Below are 25,754 nucleotides of genomic sequence, written 5' to 3'. Positions count from 1 at the left end.
ATGGCACTGATTTAAAGATGTTTACAAAAAAATATTAAGGCTTTTTGCTCCATCTCACGCTCGTCCATATAATGGCAGTAAATAGTGTCCAATGCGACTTGTGCTATACATTCCAAGTGTTTTGGGGGTGTATAATAGGGTTTTAATGAAAAACAAACCAAAATTGTATGTATTATTTAATGAAAATCCTGACTTTGGTCGCTGGTCTTCTGTGCAGTTCACTCCAACTTGCCCATTAAAAACAAATTGTGACAGGAAATGCCTTGAAATCCCCAAAAATGATCTGTGTACTTTCTTCACTGAGGTAAATCTCACTAGACAAGCACTCTGGTTGTCAGCTGGGAGTCAGAATGACAGTTGATAGTTATGAACACGATAACTTCTGTGAAATATGTGAACAAATACCTCAGAGAAAAAAGTACACGGAATGTATTTTATGTCACATTATTATTAGGTTGATTTCTCACAACTCTTTTTCTGGGTGAGTCGGAGTGATCTGCAGCTCTAATAGAGTCTCATAAATGTGTGCCGTGCAGAGACGACCAAGGTCTTGATTTTCGTTAAATAATAGGTTACATTAAATTACAGTTTGTTTTTCACCAAACCATATACCCCCATAACACATGGAATATATGACACATATCACATGGGACTATTCTGTGATACTTTTGCATCTTTTTAAAGCTTGCTGCTGGTTGCTATTCAGTGCCATTATATGGACGAGAGCTAGCGGGACATTTTATTAAAATTCACCCTCTATGGTCCAAAAAAGAATTAAGGGCATACGACAATAGAACAACACCAGGGTGAGTAAATGATGACTTCATTTTCATTTTAGGGTCAACTATCCCTTTAAAAGTTTGGTTTTAAGCTAAAACTCCAAGGAACTCTTCCGATGACTCCCATAGTGGTAAAATAAAAATAATGACATAATGACAAGGAAACATTTCCGATTGCATTTCGGGAGTTTACATTTGTGAAATGCAAATACTACAGACAAATACAAAGACTATGCATTTAATAAACAAATTATTTTTTTTAGCTGTTTCGTAATGCCACCAGCACCAGCAAAGAAACAACAAAAGAATTATAGGTAGTCCTGTTGACATTTGGGATCATATGACGTAAAGAGGATTTACTAGCACACACCTTTACAATAAACCGAAAGTGAAACTATATCACCTTAAAAACCTTACCTTTACTGAACATTAAGTTATTCGATCTTTGGTTTTAAATATCACGGACAATCAGTTCTACTACAGGTATGTATTTTCTTCTGAAAGTCAGAGGCAACACTAATACACAGATGAGAGAAATGAGAAAACACATTGTGCACTACTGCCAAGCATCGCAGCGTTAAATGAAAGATAAATTAAATATGTATTGTATTTAAATCAAATATAATCACGTAATCAAAACTCTTTGCTCAGAGGATGTAACAAGAGCTGGATCAGGAGATCGCTGAGCTGAAGAGGAGAAACACTGAGCTGGAGTGGCTCTCACACACTGAAGATCACCTGCACCTCCTACAGGGCAGCGTTCTTTACTCAGTAATATTCAACGATCTTTAACCAGAGCAAACCACATGCTCAGGGATCTCCTCTCACTTACATTCCTGCATCTGCATCTACATCTGCATGCAGCCCTCCACAAGTCAAGTCCTGGACCAACAACAACACTACTACTAACCACTACTACTAACCACATACTATGTATCTGTACCTAACTGGGGTTGGAGCAAGCCTGAATAGTCTGAAGACAAGAGCCACTATTGTAGCTTCTCCTAAAGCCAGCAAGTTTTAAATGCCATTTTCTTTATTTTTATTATAACATAATAATTATAAACACTTAATATTAATAACACTTTACATTTTATAATAACTATGTATATATTTAAGTTTCACATTTTTTAAATGTCCTTTAATAAGGAGACTGTTTGTTTGAATGCACATAAAATGAAGCAATAAATAGACAAACTAATTCAAATATTATTTGCAAATAATCAATCAGGTTATACTGTCACACTCTGCAATGATACTCCCAAAAAGGACAGCTATAAATAATAAAAGAACAAATTGAATTGGTCTAGACTCAAAATATCCTCAAAGATTTAAGTGACACTCGTATTATAGTCTTTAAGAAAGCATGACAAAGGGGCAATGTCTGTTGACAGTATTATGTAAGATTTACAGAAAGAAAACCAACCTTTACAGTGAAGTGAAACTGAAACCAACCTTACCTCACTATAAAAACATGCCGAGTTCTTGGTCCTGAATAAAGGAGGAGTAGAGATCTGATGTGACTGTCCTGCATTCTTCTCCTGAGTCCGGAGGAAACAAGAACAGACAGGTGAGATTGCGTAGACCAAACCTTAAAGTGATATATTGTAAAGAAATGATACGATATAATTCTTAAGAAGAACAGAACAAGCGCCAAGTTTATAGGCTATAGTTAGAACAATTCTTAAATAAATAATACTGATCATGTGACATTTGACATGCATTAATTATGTAAATGGCTATTTTTTCATAGATTTTACAGACTTAGTACAATACTGGTATTCAAAAATATTATTTACCTGTTTTTCAGTGGCATTTCACATGCAAGTCAAATTAGATTGTGAAGAATTGCCAAATCATACGGTATTTTACCATTAGCACTGTGTTTTAAGCTATTCATTACCTATGCTGCCTATATGGCAAAACAGCCAGTGTTCACGGCCTGAACATAAAGTTTAAGATCACAATGCAATGTTTGATCTGTTTACTGCTTTTCTTACTTGTTATATAATGTAATGATCCTGGTAATGTAATGATCCTGGATGGTCAGTCCGATATAGAGCCTCATGGTGTCACTGTTTCTCCATTAACAGTCATGAATTCCTTCAGCTCATCACTCTCTGGTGAGCTGCTCCAGTGCAATATATGTCTGGAGGTGCTCACCGACCCAGTCACCACTTCATGTGGACACAACTTCTGTAACATCTGTATCGAGGCATGCTGGGAGAGTGGACATCTCTTTCTGTGCCCTCTCTGTAAGGAAGACTTTGAAAGTAAACCAGAATTGAAGATAAATGCAGCATTTAAAAAGGTTGTCGACCGTTTCAAAGTGCATCAACAGCCAAAGAAACTTCAACACCAAACGAAACATTTTCAACAAATGTTATGTGATGTCTGTTCTGAAAACAAGCAAAGGGCAGTAAAGTCTTGTTTGCATTGTGTAACATCTTTCTGCGAGACTCACCTTGACCATCACAAAACAGCACCGAGGCTCACAAGGCACAAACTGATCAACCCCGTGGAGAACCTGGAAGATTATATCTGCAGGAAACATGATAAACCACTGGAGATGTTCTGCAGAGATGATCAGACATGTCTGTGTCTGTTTTGCACTGAAACAGTACATAAGACTCATAACGCTGTTCCTATAGAGGAAGAAAGTGTATACAGGAAGGTGAGAAGCTTTAGAAGATATTTTATCATATTTATTCCATTCTACTTAAAGGAATTGTTCACACAAAAGTGTATTTACTCATCTCATGTCATTCCAAATTCTGTGAAACAAAGAGCAGCTCTTTTCATTCCAAATCCAGTCAATGCTTATGTATAATGTAAAGCTCCAAAAAGAAGAAAAAAATGGGGGTTGGGGTCTATTCCTATCCTATAAAAAAAAATTACAACTAAAAAATTTGAAAATGAACCGCACTGCCAAAGTATGAATCAAATAAACCAAAGTAAATTAAATTGGTGAAATCCAAAATGACTGAAAACAATATTTTCAAGACAGTAAGAGAACAGTTCAATGCATGTTTACACTTTTTGCATTTACTTCAACATAATATTGCTTTCGGTTTATGTCCTCAGATTCAACTGGAAAAGACACAGGCAGAAATCAAGGTGATGATCCAGGACAGACACAAGAAGATTATGGAGATAAAAAACATAGTAAAGTCCAACAAGGTGTGTCGTTATAGTGAAGTGACAAGAACAATACTATAAAAACAAACTGAATGACATATTATTTGAGTACGATTATCTACTGTATAGAGCTGGTGGAAAGAATGGTTTGGAATTTGACTGTCATTTGACTATCTAATATTCTTCTCAACATAACCAGAGCGCCAGAGAGAGCAATAAAGCAAACACAATTGAGCTGTTCACTGCTCTGATCCACTCCATTGAGAGATGTCAGTCTGGGGTGTTTGAAGGAATGGAGCAGAAGCAGAAAGCAGAAGAGAAACAGGCTGAAGAGCTCATTAAAGAGCTGGATCAGGAGATCACTGAGCTGAAGAGGAGAAACACTGAGCTGGAGCAGCTCTCACACACTGAAGATCACCTGCGCCTCCTACAGGTCAGTGTCCCTCTGTCTGCTCACATCACATGACAACACTCCTCGTTCTGAAGCATTTCTCCTCTCCTGCATTGCTCCAGGTTTACTCATCTATGTGCAGCCCTCCACAAGTCAAGACCTGGACGAACATCAACATTAACACTGATCTACTGAACACAGAAAATCTGGAGAAAGCTCTTACTTGCCTCAAGGAAAAAGTCAACAAGGAACTGGAAAAAATCAATAAGCATTATGGAGGTGAATTTATAAATGAAGCAGCATTCTAAATCCATTCTGAATGGTAACCGACATGCTTTATCAGGCATAAAGAGCGAGAAAAAAAGACTTGGTATTGTGGCTATATTGATCTTAGATATTGACTGACTTGATCCTAATTATCTAAGAGGCTTATAAAGTTCAAATTCCTCAAGAGTAATCACAATTAGCCCACTGAGAGATTTCTAAACAAGTAATAGTAGGCCAACTTTAAATTGCTATTAAAGGTGCAGTGAGAAATTTCTGAGAACTGCTGTTGAAAGTGGATTGGACCGAGCGCCATAACAAACTTGTAGCCAATCAGCAGTAGGGGGCATGTCCACTCATATTGGGGGAGGAGAGAGTGAGCAAGAGGGAGATTTGAAGAAGGACTGTAGAAAGAGAGATAGCTGAGAGACATTACAAAAGAGAAAATGTCTCAGAAATATCACTGGAAACCGACGGGTTATGATCAGGCCAGAGATTTAGGACCCGCGTTAATATTAGAAAAGCATTCCAGCACTAGAGAGACCTAAGCAGGAAGGCCTGAAAATGGACATCAAGGTTGAATTGTTTCTTCTCAATATGTGAGTAACATTGTTCTTTCTTTGTTTCACAGAACCAAGAAATGCTGTTGTTGTAATTTTAGCTATATAGTGGCAGGACAGTTTTGAGTGTCATTTTTACATCCAACCAAATAATCTGTTAGTATTATCAATCGGACTGAAAAACCTTCATGTAAACACGTTAATCGATCCAACTGATCTCAATCTGAATTAAATTTCGATCGGAAAGGGGATGGTTTATTCCTTTTCTAATCCGATCGAGAGAACATGTAAACACTTGATCGGATTGAAAACCGAAACTGAAAGGACTGCGCATGTGCAATGACGTTGAAATAGCGTGATGACGTATGACGCGCAGAACGAGCTGTTTCTTCCTGTTGAATAAAGTGTCATATGAATGAGTCTCCCGTCATTCTAAAAGTCTCCTTTCACTCAGCGTCTGTGAAATGGAGCAGGACAACGTCCCACCAGTCCTTGTTTCGGACTCTCATCCACAGACGAGTGGTGCGGGAAGGGGCATTTTTACAGCGTTATAAATATAAGCAGCAGGGCACAACAGTTCATATGCTCATTGTCTCCAAATAATGACTAGAAATGGATAAATATTAAGTCCGCTGTTTAAAACAAATAAAGAACCAATGTAGGAGAATGGTTATTATGCGCAAACAGCAGGAAACTCAGTTTTTCTGGTCTATCTGGTCAGAATTCTGATTGGCCAGCAACATTATTTAAAAGCTGCAACTGTCTAATGGTGTGTTTTGCTCAATTCTTGATCTAGTGATAAAATAAGGCTTCCGTCATGTCTACTAAATAGTAAATACAGTATTAAAACATTTCAGTGAATTTTCACATTTACTTTCACAGCTCAATCTTCTGTTATTCAAGGATTCAACTTCATTCAAGCAACATCACAGCCTTCAACCAATAGGATATTTGTATTTGGCAGCACTAACACAGATTCTGTTCCCTCACTTCCTTCACGGGTACCTAAAAGTGCATCAGTGATTGAGAAAAAGAATGCGACTGTTACTCTGAGAACACAGCAGGACACCCTGACAGAGATTTCAAAAATGAAAACAAGCAAAGTTCAGACAGAGGGCAAAATCTACTTCACTCTGGGTAAAGCTACAGACTGCAGCACTCCCTCAACGAAGATAGTGGAAATGATTAATAAACAAGTGAGGGTCTCACACTTCGGTGTGGGTAGGCCTACTTCTCCATTGCCAGATCTGAGCTCAATACAGAAACTTTATGCAGGTAAGATATACTGTAAATATGATTAATAATAACATGAGCTTCAGGTTTGCTTGTAATGCATTCATCACTTTACCTTTCTTTCTCCTGCAGTGGATGTGATTTTGGATCCTAGCACAGCTTACCCTAAACTCATCCTGTCAAAAGACGGAAAACAAGTGAGTCATGGTGGATCCTGGACAGATGTTCCTAATAACCCTGAGAGATTTGACTCATCTGCCTGTGTCCTGGGAAAGGATGGGTTTTCCTGTGGGAGATTTTACTTTGAGGTCCAAGTCAGTGATAAGACTGAATGGGATTTAGGTATGGCTCGAGAGTCTGTTAGGAGAAAGGGGAAAATAAGAGTGTGCCCAGAGGAGGGACATTGGTGTATATGGCTAAGGAATGGGGGTGAATATATGGCTAATGAATCCCATCCTGTTTCCCTATCCATGAAAGACAAGCCCCAGAAGGTGGGGCTGTTTGTGGATTATGAGGAGGGTCTGGTCTCCTTCTACAATGTGGAGACCACGGCTCTTATCTACTCCTTCACTGGTCAGTCTTTTACTGAGAAAATCTATCCATTTTTCAGCCCTTGCAACAAAAGAGGTGATATGAACTCGAAGCCCCTGATTATCCCGAAGTCTAATTATGCATCCTATGTTCCTGAAGAAAACAAGTAATACAACAAATGAATATTGTCATATGTGAATATTGTCAGTTATTGTGAACATTGCCATTGTTTAGTGGAAAGTGGACACAATTTTTCATTCAAATTTGAGCAATTAAGCTTACTATAGTCCTACCTTATTAGTGTTTATTGTAATTACCATAGAACAAAGGTTGTTAGATAAAAACACACTACTTAAAAGTTTTACTGTTAAATAATGTATTATTATTGTAGTAGTAGCCTATTTAATGGAAATTTTGTACGGTACGACTTGTATAGTTTTCTTCCTTAAATTAATTGCTTCTTCTTATCCTCCTTTGTGAGGGGGGGTCTGATAAATGAATAGCCTAAATGTAAATGTATGAAATTAAATGAGGTAATTCTATGTAATTTTTGTTTGTTCTTTTACTTTAAACAAAAAATTAAAATCTCAACAAAACAGAGCATCACTCTTTACACGTGTCCAACATAGGCCTAGCTATGGCTATCCCTTAAAATACACACACCAAAACACAAATGGCTTCCTAGGTTTGTTTATTTCAGATATCCCTGATAGCTAGAACTGGTGAACCCTTCAGCACCCTAAATTAGGTAAACCACCTTCAACTGAGAAAAATAAGCCGCGGGCGCGCGCTTGAGCTGCGTGGAGGCGTCTCTAAACTAGTTTCTAGGTTACGAAAGTTACTTACCGGCCGTTGAGAGTTACAATTTGATCATAACATAATGTAATTTACAGAAGGACGACCACATTTACATCCAAATACGGAACAGCATCAAATTGCAGGATATAATGTCACGTGGGTGAGTAACGTTAGTTCACTTCATTCGATAATTCTTGTGTGCTAGTTCAAGTCTGTATTTGCAAAAGATGGGATGTTGATATGGCATTTGCCTTCATATTTGTGCGCAGTTATCTGCAGTAAATCAGAATAGATGCATATTTTGAAGCGAAACAAATTTTACCAACAACACTGAACATGAATTCATACCAAGTAACTTACCTGGCTAGTAATTGTGGAGTTCAGCAAGGCACTGTTGTGCCTAACTGGTTTAGCCGATATTTTCATTTCCATGCTTCAACAGAAGTAACTTTAAGTTACATGTAGAATAAAAACGTCCCTTGACAGCGCCAATTGGTCGCGCTAAAGTATAAATTGCTAGGCTTTTGGTTAGCATGACACGCAGTTAATTTACAATAATATATTTTGCAAAGTGATATCAAATCTTAAATCTCATTCCATGGTCATAAAGCAACCTTCAACTCCCAAGCATATGTAAAATACTTACTATTTATTACTCTGTTCAAATGATGACCACGCACGCAGGGATAACGATAAAGGTCAGGGACGTCACGTGACTTAGTCATATTTAAAACGAATAGCATAATATTATGTCGTTTATATTTGGTAGAAATAGAGAAAAGCCAACTTCATCCACCTTGAAAAGAAGTCCCGCTGAAAAAGGATAATTTAAACAACTTTACAAAATAAACACATTTATTGAATAATTTTCGTAACTATTTTAATAAAAATGAGCTTCGCGTTTTAGCTTTTAAACCCTCCGTTATCACTCCTTATTCATAAGTGTGTTACTCCATTTTCGCTTAAATGAAAATACTCACCTTCATCTTTTTTTAAATCATATTTCACAAACATGCCACTAGATGGTGCGCTAGTACTGTAAAAATTCTTCATCTAATTTGTGAAACCTGTGTTGTGTGATTTAATAAAGGAAAAATCAATGTACAAAGGACTTTTGTCACAATTCAGAGAACGTCAGATAACATACAGAACAGCCACTCTGGTTCAGGAATGAAATACTATTTTTTGTCTCTAACAGTGAATTTGTGTCATTTGAGTGGCCTATATATTTTAAAGCAATTCACTGTAGATCGATATCAGCAGTTCTTGAATTTTACGAATTTTTAATTCTAGCACATCAGAAACTCCCCATCATACCCCCACCCTCTTCTTTTTTCTGCTCTTCCCTCCCTCCCTGTTCCCTGTTCCCTGTTCTTTCCCTTCCCTCTTCCTGGGCTGAATGAATGGAAGGTCTCCCGCAGCACAATGGAAGCTGGTCTGGTTGGAATGACAGAAATGTCTGGAGTCAGCAGGAGGCTGGTGGCTATAGGGAACGCACGCCCCCCATGACATCACAGACAGTACATTCGCCCACCTCTAGTCCTGACTCTCCCCCTTCCCTCGGTTTTCACAAAGTAAAGCGGGACATTTAAGGACTGAGACAAAGGTGTGAAATGTTTCTTATCTTTTTCTTGGGGAAATGCATGTGAAACTGTTTTTTCGGAAGGAAGTGTGTGTGATGTTCACATTATGCATGTTTAACATTGTTTTGGTTTATTGCACAGCTCGATAAATCCAACCGTTTCCTCTTTATAACACTAAATATATTCTAGGTCAAACAAACAACGCATTGACCATGTTTCCACACAGCCTTTCTCTGGAACATCTTTGTGACAGTAACCCAAGGCTAGGTTTTAATTCTGTTCTCTACAGAGCAGCATGTGTGAAGGAAAAAATCTGGAGTGCTTGTCATATGGAGGACTATCCATAAATGGAAAAGCACAGCAACAATCTGCACTGTTTGATTCATGCGATATTGGATTTCTCTCTTAGCTTTGTACAGATCCTTTTTTCCCATTCCTTTTCTCAGTTTCCCCCACTCAGCCTCTCTCTTTCTGTCTCACTCTCTCTATTCCGTCTTCCCTCATTCTTTCTGGCAGGCATTCAATTTCACACTTGGGGGAGCAGAATGAGGGGAAGGTCAGGGCTGTGTCAACAGAGGCCAGCATTTTTTTTTCCTTTTTTTCTTTTTTTTTCTGCTGATACAGGGAGAATGAAGGGAGAAAGAGAGACCTAAGTGTCCCTTTTCTTGTCTCCTTCACACGTTCACCTACTTCTCTCTGCTCTCTCACACACTAGCAGACACTGATTCCTTCCCTCGGGTCTTTCTTGCTGCAGTTCTTGCTGTCTATCCGAGCAACAACTAAGAGTTACTAGTGAAAATGACCTTTCTTTTATAACACTTCAACCTTTCGATGATGAATACCATGGAAAAAAATGGCACGCAGGTTAACAGCTTGTCCATTTATCGGCTTTTATACACAAGCTTCGGAACTATTAAAATCAACATGAAATTGGCGCTACCCAGCTGACAGGGAACGTTCTCAGAACTTTTGACTAATGTCTCACAAAGTTCTGAACAAACGTTAATAGAACGTTCGTTTAAAGTTGTCACAAAAACATTAGCACAAAACCGTTATTCATATATCATTCATGGAACATTTTTTCTGGAACGTTTTAGTTGGACATTCGGCTGTTTTTAAACGTTTTTACTTACTACTTGTTTCAAAACGTTCAGAGAACATTCAAAAGTTACGTTCCCATTATGTTTGAAAAAAATATGTTTTCCATAACTTAATGAGAGCATTAGCAAAACTTTCTTAAAACATTAGTTGGGTAAGTTTCTATGGAGTTTCTAAATATGAGATTGTATTTCAAAGGAAAATTGTATTCATGTTTTTGCTTTCGCTCGCAAAACTTTTCGCATTCTCAAGCAAAATTATTGTGTTCCCCTGAGAAACTTTGCATTTGCTAGCATCCCAACGTATATTAATTCTATTACAAAAGTTTTGCAAGCAAATGCAAAAGTTTCTCAGAGGAATGCAACATTTTTGCGCAAGAATTCAAACAGTGTTAACTCAGTTTCTTGGGGGAATACAAACTTTTTTTGTGAGAGAACGCAAAAACATTAAAACAGAATCTCATAATCAAATATTTTTTGGGGGGGGGTCATGTCCTCTTAGGCCAGGGGTGTCCAATCCAGCTCCTAGAGGGCCACTGTCCTGCAGAGTTTAGCTCCAACCTTAATTAAACACACCTGACCAAGCTAGTGAAGATCTTATAGGCCAGGGGCCTGTACCATGATGGTAGTTGAACAAACTCAGGGTTACGGGATTAGTTTCGAGTTGACGAAACCAAACCAATCCAGTCAGGCTTCTCTGTCAACTCAGGCTTTGATCCTGAGTTTAGGGGTCATGTTTCTAGCGAACAGCCAATCACATGCTGTGAAACTGTGATTCACTTCTCTCTTCTGCAGAATATAACATATAACAAAAATATTAAGAATTTACACCGCAAAAAAAACAGCTGTCTATGAAAGAGGACAGCTAAAGGGAAAAATCTTGCAATATCAGTGCAAGTAAAAGTTGTGAAGTTAGTTTAAACTTTATATAGTTGATATATAGGTACAGAGAGAATTGAACATATATGTAGTATTTTTTTTTTATTCTAAAGCTTATTTGTATTACCTTTATATATTAATTTTCATTTAAACTAAGTGCTTAATAACAATTGATAACCTAAAATGTAATAATATTTTAAATAATAATAACATAAATAATATCTAAATCATAAAAATAATATAATTATAAATAAGCATTGCTAAAAGCCAGATGGTTTTGTCTTTAAAAAAAATCAAATATTAAATAATAATTTAAATAATAATAATATAAATAATATCTAAATCATAAAAATAATATAATTATAAATAAGCATTGCTAAAAGCCGGATGGTTTTGTCTTTAAAAAAAATCATTTGCTATCTAGTGATCTTTAATTTGGAGTATAAACAGGGGGAGTAATTTAATTGCATCAGACGTACCACTTTGATCACAGCTGATTGGTTCAATTTTGGTTTGCGATCTCTTACCTGGAACATAACCTGCCCCGTAGCAGGCTAGCCGTGGTCGCAAGGTACTATGACAATGAACACTGCTAAAAGTGGGTGTCCCTGTTCCTGGAAATCTAGTACCTTCTCAAACACAACTGAACCAGCTAATTCAGATCTTCAGGAGCACCTGATCATTACAGACAGGTGTGTTTGATCATGGTTGGATCTGACCTCTGCAGGTAGAGCTCCAGGAACAGGATTGGGCACCCCTGCACTTGATGAACGGCTTTGACCTGTGCACAACTCTTTTTTTTTTCTTTTTTTTTATAACGTAGTTATTATAACGTATTAATGTAGATATGAATCTACAGCGCAACCAGTGTAGTCTGATTCCCAAATATCAGTGCAACCAGTTCACCGAATGACTCCGGTGTAGCCAACACATTTTAGGTCTGTTAAATATGTTTCATTCAGAAATCACTCAGTGTCACATTACAGAAGTACATTGCATGACCCTGCATTTTCTTTCAGACCTATCAACTGCTGTATATGTGTGTTTGCATGTACATGAGCAAAGTTCATGCGGTGATTTTCTGACACACCCAACTGACTGACTCACATTGGCTTATGAGTGCAAAAGCAAACAAGGTGAGGCAGATCAACAGATTTAGTTACAAGTCTCATTCTACCATACAGTGCCTCCCCCCCCCCCTCCCCCCCCCCCCCCCCCTCTCTCTCTCTCTCTCTCTCACTCTAATTACTCAGTTGTTGGCAGTGAGTTTTGTAGTGTGGCAGTGCCAGCTTTGCCAGCAGGGCACAAAGGATTTACTGACCTATTGCTAACACTGGGAGCTTCCTCTAGTAAGCTCATAAAACGCTGCACACACTTACACTTCAGAATCACACCAAGCAACCCCAGTCCCCAGCATATGGCACTTAATGCAGATGAAACTTTGTGCGCAAAAAACATTATGCACATTATAAAACATTATAGAAGTGCTGTTTTAGGGCTCAATTGAAATTTGATATTGTAGCACTTCTTGTGCTTTCTCTGTATTTCTGACTGTGCTTGTTTCTGCTCATATTGTTCTCTTTTGTAAGTGATTTTGGATAAAAGAATTCGCTAACAATCTAAGAGTAAGTATGTTCTCACCAATATGGCTCCAATTAGGAGTGTTTTCTGAACCATAACAATAGTTAAAAACAATCATGTTTTCTCTGCATGCTATTATTGCAAAAAAAAGGTGTTCGTTAAACTGCCATTAAAAGCGCTGTCAAACACCCTCTCTACAAAAAAACACCTTCAAAGACATAACAGGAGCAAACCCAAATGCACAAATTGATTCACATGCACAGAGTGTTTGTAATTGGTTAAGTTTTCTGATTGGCTGTGGAAAGAATAGGTCCGCCCCTTTATTCTTTTTTTCCTGTTACAGAAGCAGGTGTGATTTCTCAGGAGATTTATTTCAGCCATTTCTGTCAGGTAGTCTCAACTTATTTTGTAATCATAGAACAGTCTGGGATCATACGTGCACCTGGGACAACACAAGGCTGCGCTTATTTTTTACTCTACACAGATATTTATATATTGCTGATACTGTAGAAATCGCTATGAATTCCTAATGAGAAACGCTCAAATGAAGGTCGATATGTTACTTTATATCATGCTGTGTCTGATTGGATGTTGCCAGTTGTTTTTGCCTACATCTTTGTGTGAAGAAGGGATCCTCCTTAGGAAAATTACATGATTGGAAAATTATTGGGAATTGAGAAAATTCACTTAACTGTCTGTAGAGGAAATAGTTTGATTACTTGATTGTTCAAATGATGCGTTAGTTTTGAAAATCCCAGGCAATCATTTCCAAAGAAAAGAAAGATTTCAATAAGGATAAATGAGGGATGTTTGTGAGACTTCCAGAATAAATAATACATATTATTTATTTTCTTTATTGCTTATTTCTATACTGTAAGTACAGTTGTGATCGAAATTATTCAGCAGTGGGCCTATCACTGTAAAAAAATATTTTCATGATTTATCACAACTTTTTATCTTTTGTCAAATCAACTTCGATAACTAATGTGTGAAGATAACATATTTTGAGTTTCTGTTTATTAAACCATTCTTCTTCATTGTATTTTCTCAATTTTTTTATTACAAGGAACTCAAAATTTTAAGACAACATGGCAACTTGCTTTTTTAAGTTAAAACAATTTTTTTTTTTACAGTGTTGAATCAGCACATGTACTGATCAGGGTTATTATAGTTTTGCATTATTCATTAGTTTTTATTTTTATTTCGTTTTAACTTTGTGTTTTCAAATTCAGTTTAGTTTTAATTAGTTTCTAACGTGGGTTTGCTAGTTTAGTTTAGTTTTTATTTTTTGAAAATGCTTAGTTTTAGTTTAGTTTTAATTAGTTTTAGTATTAGTTTTAGTCTTTGTCTCTGACAGGCTGCCCGACGCGAAGCGGAGGGATCTTCAGCAGCCTGAAGGGGTTGTATTCCCAATAACTACCGACTCGCTATACATTATCCCGCTTATTACATGGCTACCTATCAAATAAATCACTACTTTGAAACAAAATATTGATTTAAAAAGGAGTTTATTGATAGTTTACGATTGTATTCAGTGTTTCCGCTACATTCATTCAGCCGTGGTGGGCCGCCACACCAAAAATCCTCCCGCCACGGCTGCAGCTTCTCAGTGAGGTCCGTCCGATATTGTGCATACTATTGTGTTATTGTTAAGCCCCACTAAAGGCATACAAAACATTGTAAAGCACCATAAAGTTTTCGTGCACTATATTCCAAGACTTCTAAAGTCATTCGATAGCATAATGTGAGGTAAAAAATAATATTGAAGTCGTTAAGTTAAAGTTAATGAAAACTCATCTCTCCTCAGTCATTGTCCATTCAGCATTCAAACAGCGCGTCACCTTCGGTTACGAGTAACACGATACTCTCCAAGATCAATGTTCACATTATTATACTTTATTTGTAGATAAAGGTCTATGGTTTGCATAAAATTACTTTATCTTACTGTTACTGGAGTTTATTGCGTTAGTTCTGTTAGATTACAGCACTGAGCGCTCTGAATTCGAATTGTTCTTCATGCGCACTGTAAGTGAAATGTAAAACTGTTAAAAGAAAAGGCTAAATAAACTGTTGCATAGATATAATACAGTAAGCATCAAATATCTCTTCGCTTTCTGCTTTTAAATAAAGTGTGCCAGTCAGAGAGACTAGTAGTTGTGAAACAGTATTTCGTGTGTTGTCTGTGTACTCTGCTAACACTTTTCAATGCGACGCGCTGCACGCTGTGACTTCGAGTTGCTTCAAGTGCATCATTCGGCGCACGGGATGCGCATAATCGCATTGCCGCTGTAAATTGGAAACTTTCATATTATAACTAGAAAAACTATTTTTCGATTAATCGTTTTTTAAATTGTGGTTAATTCAATATCGATTCTCAAAGGCTATGAATCGATTTTTGTCCCCCATATTTATTTATATATCACCCAAAAGCCAGTATTAGTTTTCCTACACTTCATAGGCTTGCAGCCTCCATGTTATTCTAATGCAGTGAGATTTTATGTTTGTTTTATCTTAAACATAAAATAACCTGATCCTGTTTGATCAAGGCATGAGACTGTTCTGACTTTTTCAATAATCAATTTTTCATCTTGCATCAAAATCCTGTCTATTCATTGTATGCATTTGATATATGCTGTTTTAATGTACCCAAGTGTACCTAAAATAATAAGAGTTTAATATACTGGCTCTTAATTTCTTTTTATTAATTAACCACTCGTAAACTTATGTTCACTGTTCTTTTTTATAAATATAGGTTGTGTTAAATCTACAGTATATTCATTGAGTGGAATCGAGAATCGAAATTAAATTGAATTGAGAGCTTGCGAATTGAAATCGAATCGGAACATCTGAATCGATACCCATCCCTAATTATAATACTTAGGGGAGGTTTAAACACCTGGGGCAAGGGGGCGTGGCCCATGAGAATATCACGCATGGGCGAAGCCCCCTCCCCCTGGGGAAATGGGCCTGCCACCACAGCTGGAAAAAATCCTAGAGGAAACACTGGTATTGCTTCCGCTAAGCTTCCGCCAAAGAAAATAGTGCGCTCCGTCTACGGTTAGAATTCTGTGAGTCCATATAGCAACGCTCTGTTTTTCATGGCAACGGTCTGTTATACTCCGCAGCGGTCTGTTATCAAGAAATAACAGACCGCATTCTACATTGGAATTCAACCAAGCCATGTAATAAAACAAAATATAAACTTAAAAAGGATGGGACAAATGGGCTGCCAATGTAGATCAGAAGGCCGTTGAAAAAGAAAAGAAATAAAGTATTAAATCCCGAGATGTATCGAATCAAAAGGTACGTCGGTCCATCGGGCATTTGCCCGGAATGCCAGATTACCATTCCAGCCCTGCAGCTTATAACGTTAGTGTTTTGACAACGACAACACAAGTGCATTTTAAGTTACCTCAAACTTGCGACTAGTTAACTTTTTAAAGAAGGCCCAATTGCTTCTCATATGAACATTATATTCAGAGAATATAAAATATTTGTAAACCACTTTTTATGTGTGTGATTGTGTAAGTGATTGTGTAAAGGTGTTTAGATACCAACCTTTTGCGAACTTGCCTTAACGTCGCGTCGAACGCGTTCACATGGAGACGTTCTCTGGAGACTTGAGGGGAGGGGTGTGTGACTGTGTGTGTGTGTGTGTGTGTGTGTGTCGCGCGCATGCATGCGAGTGACAGAGAGACGGAGGGAGAGCAGGGAAAGGAAACACAGCTGAACGAATTCTCTGCGTGTTTTTAAATAGCGTCGAAGGAAGACATTGACAAAGACGAAAACTAAGGACATTTACTCTATAATCTTATTTTATTTTAGTTAGTTTTGTCAACCACACATTACAGTTTTATTTAGTTATCGTTTTTTTGTTTTGCCTCGTTTTTATTTTTATTTCAGTTAACGACAATGTTTTTTCCCATCTAGTTTTCGTTTTTTCGTTCGTTTTCGTTAACGATTATAACCCTGGTACTGATATAGAGGAGCCTGATAAAGAGCTGGATCCATGTGTCGCTCGCTAGTCAACAGTTGTCTGTAACTCAGGAAAAGTCATTCGTCATTGTGTCAGGAAAAGACTGCAGACTTCGCAAGCAGCCGAGAGATTAAGCAGGCTGTATTACAGGTGGCTTGTCAAACAGAACAAAGAACAGGTGCTAACAAAGAACAGAAACCATGACAACACAAATAACATTTTGCAGTAACAACACATTTTGAGCTCTTAGATTATGAACTATTTTCTGCGACTGAAGTATTTGCCGCAACTGTGCTCAGATTCAGAGAACAGAGAATGTGAAAACTGTTAGCAAAACAATAAAAAATAACATATTTTAAGGTACTGTGTTCTAGCTTTGTATGTGGACCTCCAGGAGGGTTGTTGATAATATACATTGGGCTTCATCCATCTGGTTTGGTCAGTGTAGGACAGATGTCTTTGTTGTCTTTGCCATTTGGAGCTCTTTTGATAATGTTTAATGTTTTAGCAGAGGTAGGGAAATGGCGTATCATGTATTTCCTTCAGATGGTGGAAAACATATTGAAATGCTAGGTGTGCTTCAGTAGATTAGTAACATAAAGCATTTATACACTTTTCGCAATAAAGTTGAACATGAAAATGAGAAACAAAATGAAGAAAGAAAAGATCGGCATTCCATGGTACATTTATTTCAGTTTAAGAGCTGCCTCATAGCAGGGGGTCTTTATAATCACTAATCTCTCTTTGGCTTAAGAGAAAAGTTCTACGCTCTTGTGTGTGTGTTTGGGGTAGATGGAAATTACAATTCAATAATGGGAGGCCTAGGAGTGGAGCTGAATGCAGTGGCAGACTGGTGGCTTGGAAAGTTCAGTTCTTGTTCTTTTGTCAGTTCTTTTGGTTTTGTGCTAATGATGGTTTTAGGGGGTGTTCTACCCTGCTGTTCAAAGAACAAAACCGAGAGAGAGAGAGAGAGAGAGAGAGAGAGAGAGAGGAGAGGGAGGAGAGAGAGAGAGAGGAGAGGAGAGAGGGAAAGAGAGAGAGAGAGAGAGAGAGAGAGAGAGAGAGAGAGAGAGAGAGAGAGAGAGAGAAAGCTGACCTTGGCGAGTGAGCGGAGAGGTGGGTAAATAGATTGTATTGAGGTTACCTTGACAACTGGCTATGCTGATTTTGGCCATCTCTGGGCCTATGGGAAAAGAAAAGGGGGAAGTAGGGAGAGAGAGATGGTGAGGAGGAGTCAGTTATTTTATGTGTTGTGTGTGTGTGCGTGAGTGTGTATGAAGGAGAGAGAGAGAGAGAGGGGCTGCCAGGCATGGACTTCATATTAATCATTAACACAATGTTCCCGAAAGTTCCTGCCAAACTAATACGGAAGAAATTCATGATGCATTTTTTTTCCCTAAAAATTCTTTCTCTCTCTCTTTGTCTGAGACAAAATTCTGTCTCTCTTCCTCGTTGCTTTTTCTTGTTGCTACACCATGATAATTGTAGTGGAATTTACGTGCTATTCTTTTCCTAATATAACAAGGGAAAATGTAAGCGCTGACTTTGGCCAAGCAATAATGATTTATCCCATGACACATGTAAAGATATACACAATATATACACACGCATACATTTGTTTTTCTATTATGGTGGGGAATTTCCATTGACTTTATACTTAATACTGAGCTAATGATATTTTAAACCTCTAAACCTAACCCACCTTCACACATACCTTTCTGCATTTTACATTTTGTGACTTTTTTTATCAAGACTATTATTTACAACAATTATTTATCAACAATTAAACATTTTGGATCAGTAAGTTAAAAAAATGTATAATGAATACTTGTATTCAGCAAGGACACATTAAAATGTGTCATTTGATCAAATGTGACAGTAAAGACATTGATAAGGTTACAAATGTTTTATATGTTCAAATAAATGCTGTTCTTTTGAACTTTCTATTCAGCAAAAGAAAAACATGAAAAATAAAAGTATCTCAGTTTCCAGACAAATATTAAGCAGTTAACCTAACTGTTTTCAACATTGGCTGCTAAAAATTTGAGATGGTCCTCACTGCAGAACACAAAATCCAGGGGGAGGAGTTGGATCCAGATCCAACTCCTCCCACCTTACATATACCTAACCCTAACTCCACCCCCTGATCCCTAAACCTACCCATCTCCACCCCCTGGTCCCTAAACCTACCCATCTCCACCCCCTGGTCCCTAAACCCACCCCTAAACCTACCCATCTCCACCCCCTGATCCCTAAACCTACCCATCTCCACCCCCTGATCCCTAAACCTACCCATCTCCACCCCCTGATCCCTAAACCCACCCCTAAACCTACCAATCTCCAACCCCTGATCCCTAAACCCACCCCTAAACCTACCAATCTCCAACCCCTGATCCCTAAACCCACCCCTAAACCTACCAATCTCCAACCCCTGATCCCTAAACCCACCCCTAAACCTACCAATCTCCAACCCCTGATCCCTAAACCCACCCCTAAACCTACCAATCTCCAACCCCTGATCCCTAAACCCACCCCTAAACCTACCAATCTCCAACCCCTGATCCCTAAACCCACCCCTAAACCTACCCATCTCCACCCCTTAGATCTAGATCCAACTCCGCCCCCTGGATCTCGTGTACTGCAGTGAGGTGCTACTGAAAAATTCAGCTTTCCCATCACAGGAATACTTTACATTTTAAAATATTGAAATAGAAAACAGTTATTTTATATTGTAATAATTTTGCGCAATTTTACTGTTGTTATTTTTATTAAATTAATTTTTACATTTTTTATTTTAATATAATAATGGCACCTAATGCTCATCATGGTATTTATTTATGTTTATAAAGGTATTATTATGGTGCTCTGAAGAACATTAAAAGAGTACAGCAAAATTAGCAAGTTAGCATTAGCATGGTAAAACCATGATTCTTTTTGGTACATTGTGCTGGCGCTGCGGTGCTTGTCTGCATGCATGTGCAAAGTGTGTGACTGCGCTAAAGTGTTACTTTCGGCCCTCTAAGACTCTACTCAGCAATCATCAGCTTAATTGAATTCGCAAGGCATTGAACAGAGAAAATGTAACTAGCATTTTGCCTGTATCAGCTGTCCAGATGATGAATGAGAAAGGAAGAAAGAGAGTGTGTGTGCACTGTACACCCATTCCACATATACGGCACGTGTATATAAGGCTGTAGAGGAAAGACAAAGGAATTAAGGGAGGAGAAAATCTGGAGAACTCCCTAACACAGCGAGGCCTTAACCTTCATGTCAGCCTAACTGGAATGAGTGACTTCACTGCATAAACACAAAGTCGATGGAAGGAGCGTTCTTGTTTAGACTATCTTGTTGAGCAGAACCCTCTCTCTCTCTCTCTCTCTCTCTCTCTCTCCCTCTCTCTCCCTCTGGCTGTGTACGACATTGTGATAGCCTTAGTATGTATGAGTTGGAATGCTCAACAATGCAGTTGGACACAGGAAGAGAAAAGGGGGTGGGTTTAAGGGTGAAGAAGAGGTTTAGCACATTTGTAACCTGATGCGTATAAAGGAGTTGCAGGGAGTGTCTGAATGCTTGAGATTGCTATCACTGTGGGATTGCGCTTTTTGTGTATGTTTGTGTGTGTGTGTAACCATATGCACTGGCATGAGACTTGTGACATTAAATCTGAAGCACAAACACAGTACTGCGATAAAGACGAGCATATACGACAGAAACTGTTTTGAAGTGATATCGAAACCTCACGCTCTAGGGGCCGTATCTTCCCAATGCTTGTCAAAACATGAAAAGTGATTAACTTTGTATTGTAGGCTTGTATTTGAATGAGCAGGGTGGGGGTCTCCTCTGTGTGTGTGCATTGTGTGTGAAAGAACTTGGGAAGGGGGGGTTGTGTGTGTGTGTGTGTGTGTGTGTGTGTGTGTGTGTGTGTGTGTGTGTGTGTGTGTGTGTGTGTGTGTGTGTGTGTGTGTGTGTGTGTGTGTGTGTGTGTGTGTGTGTGTAACCTAAACTCTCCTGACTCCAGGTGCAAGTAGAGGATTAGAGTCCTCTTTCTCTCTTTCTGTGTTTGTGCCAGCATTGATATGAGACTGTTTTGTAGGTTATATGTAAATATGTTCACTGAATCTCTTTGAATAAGAGCTGGTGCAATGACTAATTTTTCATGTACGTTTTGTACTTTCTTAAGAAGAAATGCCCATGAGAATAGAAATATACACTTTATCTAAATTTAGGGATCAGCTCTCAGCTGTTCGGATGATAGATATATTTTAAAAGCAGAGGGAAATTATAGGTAGATAACTCCCTTGTTGTAAGCCTAAGCTTGACATACATTGTTAACTTAAATCTGATTGGTTGATTGGAATGCTGTTCCAGGATCAACAAAGATGTTTATCCAGGAACATGTTGTACTTGAAGTAAGGAGAAAATAATGTTTTAATGGAAACAAGCCATTATTGGGCTTTTTTAGTCAGTTGAGAAACAAAGTTTTGCGTTTACAAAAAAACACATATTGATGAGCACTTTTGAGTAAGAACTAATCCCCTGCAGACGTTATCAGATTACTTTTTTCAAGTAACTAGTAAAGTAACACATTACTTTTAAATTTACAACAAACTGGTAAGTTACTTTTTCAAATAAGTAATGTAAGTTGTTTTCCCATTTATTGACTGACACCTCTTCTGTCCACATGTTGAGAGAAATCGTAAGTGCGGCGATGTTGTGTGCAAACATGATGGTTATTGTAGTTTTAGACTAAATGTGAGCATGCATTGATTTACCAATCTCACTTGCACAAAAACAGATTCAGTATTCCTCAAAATGAATAAAATGGTGAAATGCAGACTGACAATACTACACAAACCTGCAAAAATTAAATATGTGAAATTACTCAAATATACTTTATGTATTACTGTAATCTCGCTTTATTAAAGGGGTAGTTCTCCCAAAAAATAAAAAAAATTGTCATCACTTATACTCACCCTCAAGTTGTTCCAAAACTGTTTGAGTTTCTTTCTTCTGTGTGACACAAAGTAATATATTTTAAAGAATGTTGGTAACCAGACAGTTGACGGTAGCCATTGACCTCCATAGGGGGGAAAAATGTATGGAAGTCAATGGCTGCAGTCAACTGTCTGGTTACCAACATTCTTTAAAATATATTATTTTGTGTTCAACAGAAGAAAGAAACCCATACAGGTTTGGAGCAACATGTGGGTAAGAAAATGATTTTCATTTTTGGGTGAACTGTCCCTTTAACCAATGTCTTTCCTGCTGACCTTCAACGATCCAATTCTACCCTACTATAAAGCAAAAATGTCTTTAGATTAGATAAACATCACATTTGTTTTAAATTTGTTAAAAAAAAAAAAAAATGATCCAGGATGCCAGCACAGATGTTTGTTTGAGCTGCGCCCTCTACTGTATAGGTGCAATTGTGCATTTCTTTCAGCCTGAGGCTTATTCATTTCACTTTTGGTTTGAAAGGACCTTTATATTTGGCAAAAAAAAAAATTGTTTTTGTTGTTGCTATAAAAAAAATAAAAGAAAAGCAACCCCAGCCCAGGTGAGAAAAAGTAACGCAAAAGTAATGTATACACAATAATGTAACACATTAGTTGTTACATTAGTAACACAATATTGTAATTCCATGACTTTCCACAACATTGATCCCTGAACCGGGTAGATTACTTACAAATTGTAGTGGGTTACTGATTCCAAATTACATGACAAAAATGTGTAGTTAGTAACCTGAACAATTACATTTCAAAATTAAGGAAATATACGGTAGTTGGACTCCTTTTAGATTACTTTTTCCCTAAATCGACCAGGATTGGAGCTGAACTTTGCAGGAAGGTAGATCTCCAGAAACAGGTTTGAGCATCCCTGATCTTCTAGGCTATTTATTTTATGATTCGATTGAATTAATAGTTCAGTGACTCAAGCATAACACAAAAAGAAGTTTGTTTTTGTTTGTTTTTTGGTGGTCAGATTTAAAAAGATTCGAGTCACAGGGATAAATCAAAATCCCCAAGCACTATTGTGAAAAGTCCATACGCGTGTGAACTAGTGCACTGAGTCGCCAATCAGAATCGCTGTGTTTGGACGTAATGTCCCTTTAAGTGCGGACGGCAAGTGGAACATCTGCGTCTCCTCCTCCTCTGTGACATCGCGCAGAGGAGCGTCCTATAGACGGACTGACTCCGCCCACCAGTCAGGAAGATACAGAGCTCTCTGATCGTAAGTGGCCGTGTAGAGCGAGAGCTGATACAGACGTTTGTGTTATTAGTCCCTGTTCAAGAGAATCAACATGACTGGCGCTTGAACGGAATGTCAGATTAGCTTGCGTTTGGACACAATCCTCATTCCTTGTTGCTTATCGCGCACACAACTGGGCGATAGCACAGTTGCCAGACTTATATTAACCATATTTTAGTAGATTCCCAAATCAGGCTTTTCTTTGTAAGACAGTTCACACATACTGAAACAAAGTGGATTTAACAGTGGCTACGTGGTTTACCCGCACTCCAAGATGCTTCTGGTCTCCCAGCGGCTAGACTCACCTCGCATGGACCCATTAGTGAGTTTATGTGTTTCATATTATTGGATTGCTTTGAATGGTGGTTCGTAATAATGTAACGATCATTTGGTGTTTACTACTAAACCCCGCTTATGTACTATGTCACTTTGTCAGTACGCGCACCCCGTACACATCCACACTGGCTTTTTACGCAGTAGTGCTTTTTAAACTGTAACACTCCTACTGTTATGCTTGAGGTCCACAGTGAAGTTTGGAAACTTGAGTGGAGAAATCCCATGGTTTTGTGTGTGTTCGAGATAAAGCAGACAGAGATTAGATGACAAGCTTGAAGACTGCATCAAAGATTAACTGACGCTGTCTCACGCATTTACGCACACACTCCGAGGAAGTTCCATTTAGCTATATTGATTTTGCTAGTATTTTTTGTTGAATTATAAAGTAGCCATTATGACTAGTCATGACAAGTAACATGAAAGCTATTTTAACAAAAGAGATGCTTACTGGTAGCAATTGAGCTAGAGATGAGACTGTCTTTTAAATAAGTAGGCTAGTAAATATGCAATATACTAATAATAACTACTGCTATGTATACTAATAAAACTACAAAAAAAATTAGACGGTGCAGTTTGCCATTGTTAGCAATGGAATGGTTATTTGTCACGACTGGGATAGGCTAGTGACTAGCAGGCAGAGGAAGTAGCTGGTGACTAATTGAATAGATTCTCTATAGGAATAAGAGGGCTACTTAGCTAATGAATAGATCAATTTGATTACTTTCAAAAAAAATATGCACCCCTAACATAATATATACAAGTTGGTTGAAATGCTTTCCATAACTGCAATGAAAAACTGATTCAGCAGGTTAAGACTAGAGGATCCTATCCATTTAAACGGGTAGCACCATTGCTTGCTTTATCGATGCATGCAAGGCAACATGACGATTGATAAAACCTTTGTTTTCATACATACGGCTGAAGGCAATGTAGAGTCAGAGAGGTAAAAGCCCCACACTGTTTAAGCAGCATGTGGTCTGCTTGTTGGAATGAAATGGCATTTATCAGACACTCAGCGGGGCTGCGCTCGCTAACAAAAGACTGAGAACTGGGGACTTGGACGAGAGCGCGGCTCCGGGGCTGCAGACGCTTTGCAAATCATCTCAAAATGAGCGATAATTTGAGTTTTCACTGTCGGAATTGCGGCTGCGTTTAAGCCTATGTTTAACAGTTAATGTGGATTGCTGAGAGATAAGAGAGACAGACGGTGGATGAAATGCGGGACAGGACTGCCAGTGTGTCCAGGATTAAGCCGAGCTATAGCAGAATACGTAATGGGATTATAAAGGTGGCGGAGGGCTCGTATAAGAAATAAGAAAGACTAGAAGGCAGCATATATCGCCGTTTTTCATTTAAATAGCCGCGAAGTGTCTATATGTCTGTCTGTTTTAGAACACGCTTGAGATCCCTCGTAATTCCGTTTCTTGTCGATCAATAAACTATAAAGGAGAACGTTCAATGACGAGTCTGATTTACGCGCTGCTCCCCTTCGCCTTCGCTTTGTCATGGATTTGCCCAAACACATTTCCGAAAGCTATTATTGTATTTCCACAGATACAGCATGTTTACCCCCGCTGGACAGTCCCAGATTCTCAGTATCATAAGTTTCCCTTTAGTTCAACGGGGAGTTTCCTCGGTAGGCTATAGGATCGTTTTCTCTAACATTTAACAAGCAAGTGTGCCTCAATTGTCATAAAGAATAAAATTGCATATGGTTATTAATAAAAAAAAATAATCCAATGCAGTTGTGGGTTAGGCTACAACTGGCCTATATCAATCATTTTCGGAGAATGTTTCTTGACATGAGAGTCATTTATAGCCTATACATTTTCTAGCAGGTCCCGCCCACGTAACCTCGTTGTCCTCTTTATCCCAGGTTATGGGTTTCGATCTTTTCAAGTGGGTCATTGATAGTCGCCTGCTCATTCATTATTTGCCTAGATATAATATGATTGATTAAATCTAAATTATTAAAATTATACATTAATACTTTAAATGTATTTTATACACTAGCCTAAATGTATTTATTTCATATTAAACGTATAAGTATTTATACAAAACTCTTCTGGGTTAAGCTAATTTGTTTCTCTGGAAACAAATATCACAGTTGTAGATTTCCTGCACCGGATCTTTCTGCTCCACTCGATTTGAACTGATCTGTGGCCAAATGAGTCAGTGCGCTTTGAAGCTGCTGTTGACGGATGAATAAAAGAGCCGGAGTGGAATGCGCGCGCTAGTCTTCAGATCTCGTGCACGCACAGAGCGGTTCACTGTAATGCGAGCAGCGCTCGTGAATACACTTGGATCTCACCTCAAAGTTAGGCGAAAGTTTAAAACAACACATCCAACTTTTATCTTA

The 25,754-nt window shown here is 38.2% G+C and overlaps 2 protein-coding genes and 1 long non-coding RNA gene across 6 annotated transcripts in view; 2 read left to right on the top strand and 1 right to left on the bottom strand.

The window, feature by feature from the left end:
- The first annotated feature begins 1,432 nt into the window (after window positions 1–1,432).
- Window positions 1,433–7,465, top strand: LOC306994584 (zinc finger protein RFP-like). The gene is made up of 7 exons (XM_079605182.1): window positions 1,433–2,349; window positions 2,873–3,453; window positions 3,864–3,959; window positions 4,117–4,350; window positions 4,431–4,587; window positions 6,015–6,407; window positions 6,498–7,465. Exons 2-7 carry the CDS (start codon window positions 2,875–2,877, stop codon window positions 7,064–7,066), a joined length of 2,028 nt encoding a protein of 675 aa, XP_079461308.1. The 5' UTR covers window positions 1,433–2,349; window positions 2,873–2,874; the 3' UTR covers window positions 7,067–7,465.
- On the bottom strand, window positions 2,917–8,208 carry LOC306994585. Its single transcript, XR_013796705.1, has 4 exons — window positions 8,055–8,208; window positions 6,481–6,541; window positions 3,244–3,424; window positions 2,917–3,032 (listed from the first exon to the last, which is right to left on the bottom strand). It is a non-coding gene; the product is annotated as an uncharacterized lncRNA (long non-coding RNA).
- LOC306994582 (uncharacterized protein) overlaps window positions 7,693–25,754 on the top strand; it is a 95,162-nt gene continuing 77,100 nt past the window's right edge. The window contains exons 1-2 of one of the 4 annotated variants that reach the window (XM_079605177.1): window positions 7,693–7,854; window positions 12,273–12,389. In XM_079605177.1, coding sequence (XP_079461303.1) covers window positions 12,369–12,389 — 21 coding nt within the window. In that variant the 5' untranslated portion in view covers window positions 7,693–7,854; window positions 12,273–12,368. Of the gene's footprint in view, window positions 7,855–9,104; window positions 9,301–12,272; window positions 12,390–23,047; window positions 23,382–25,754 lie in introns of those variants that run through there. The other 3 variants (XM_079605178.1, XM_079605179.1, XM_079605176.1) reach the window with 3 other exon arrangements.

Source organism: Phoxinus phoxinus (genome assembly GCF_949152265.1).
Source record: "Phoxinus phoxinus genome assembly, chromosome: 2".
Taxonomy (NCBI): Eukaryota; Metazoa; Chordata; class Actinopteri; order Cypriniformes; family Leuciscidae; genus Phoxinus; species Phoxinus phoxinus.
Note: the sequence above shows the minus strand (reverse complement) of the source record. Positions and strands in the feature narration are given on the sequence as shown.

Excerpts from the sequence above, each read along its gene's own strand:
- LOC306994584 (XM_079605182.1), top strand. The coding sequence starts at position 2,875 with ATGAATTCCTTCAGCTCATCACTCTCTGGTGAGCTGCTCCAGTGCAAT. Across the intron at positions 4,351-4,430 it reads ATCACCTGCGCCTCCTACAG|GTTTACTCATCTATGTGCAG; the intron begins GTCAGTGTCCCT and ends GCATTGCTCCAG. Across the intron at positions 6,408-6,497 it reads AATACAGAAACTTTATGCAG|TGGATGTGATTTTGGATCCT; the intron begins GTAAGATATACT and ends TTTCTCCTGCAG.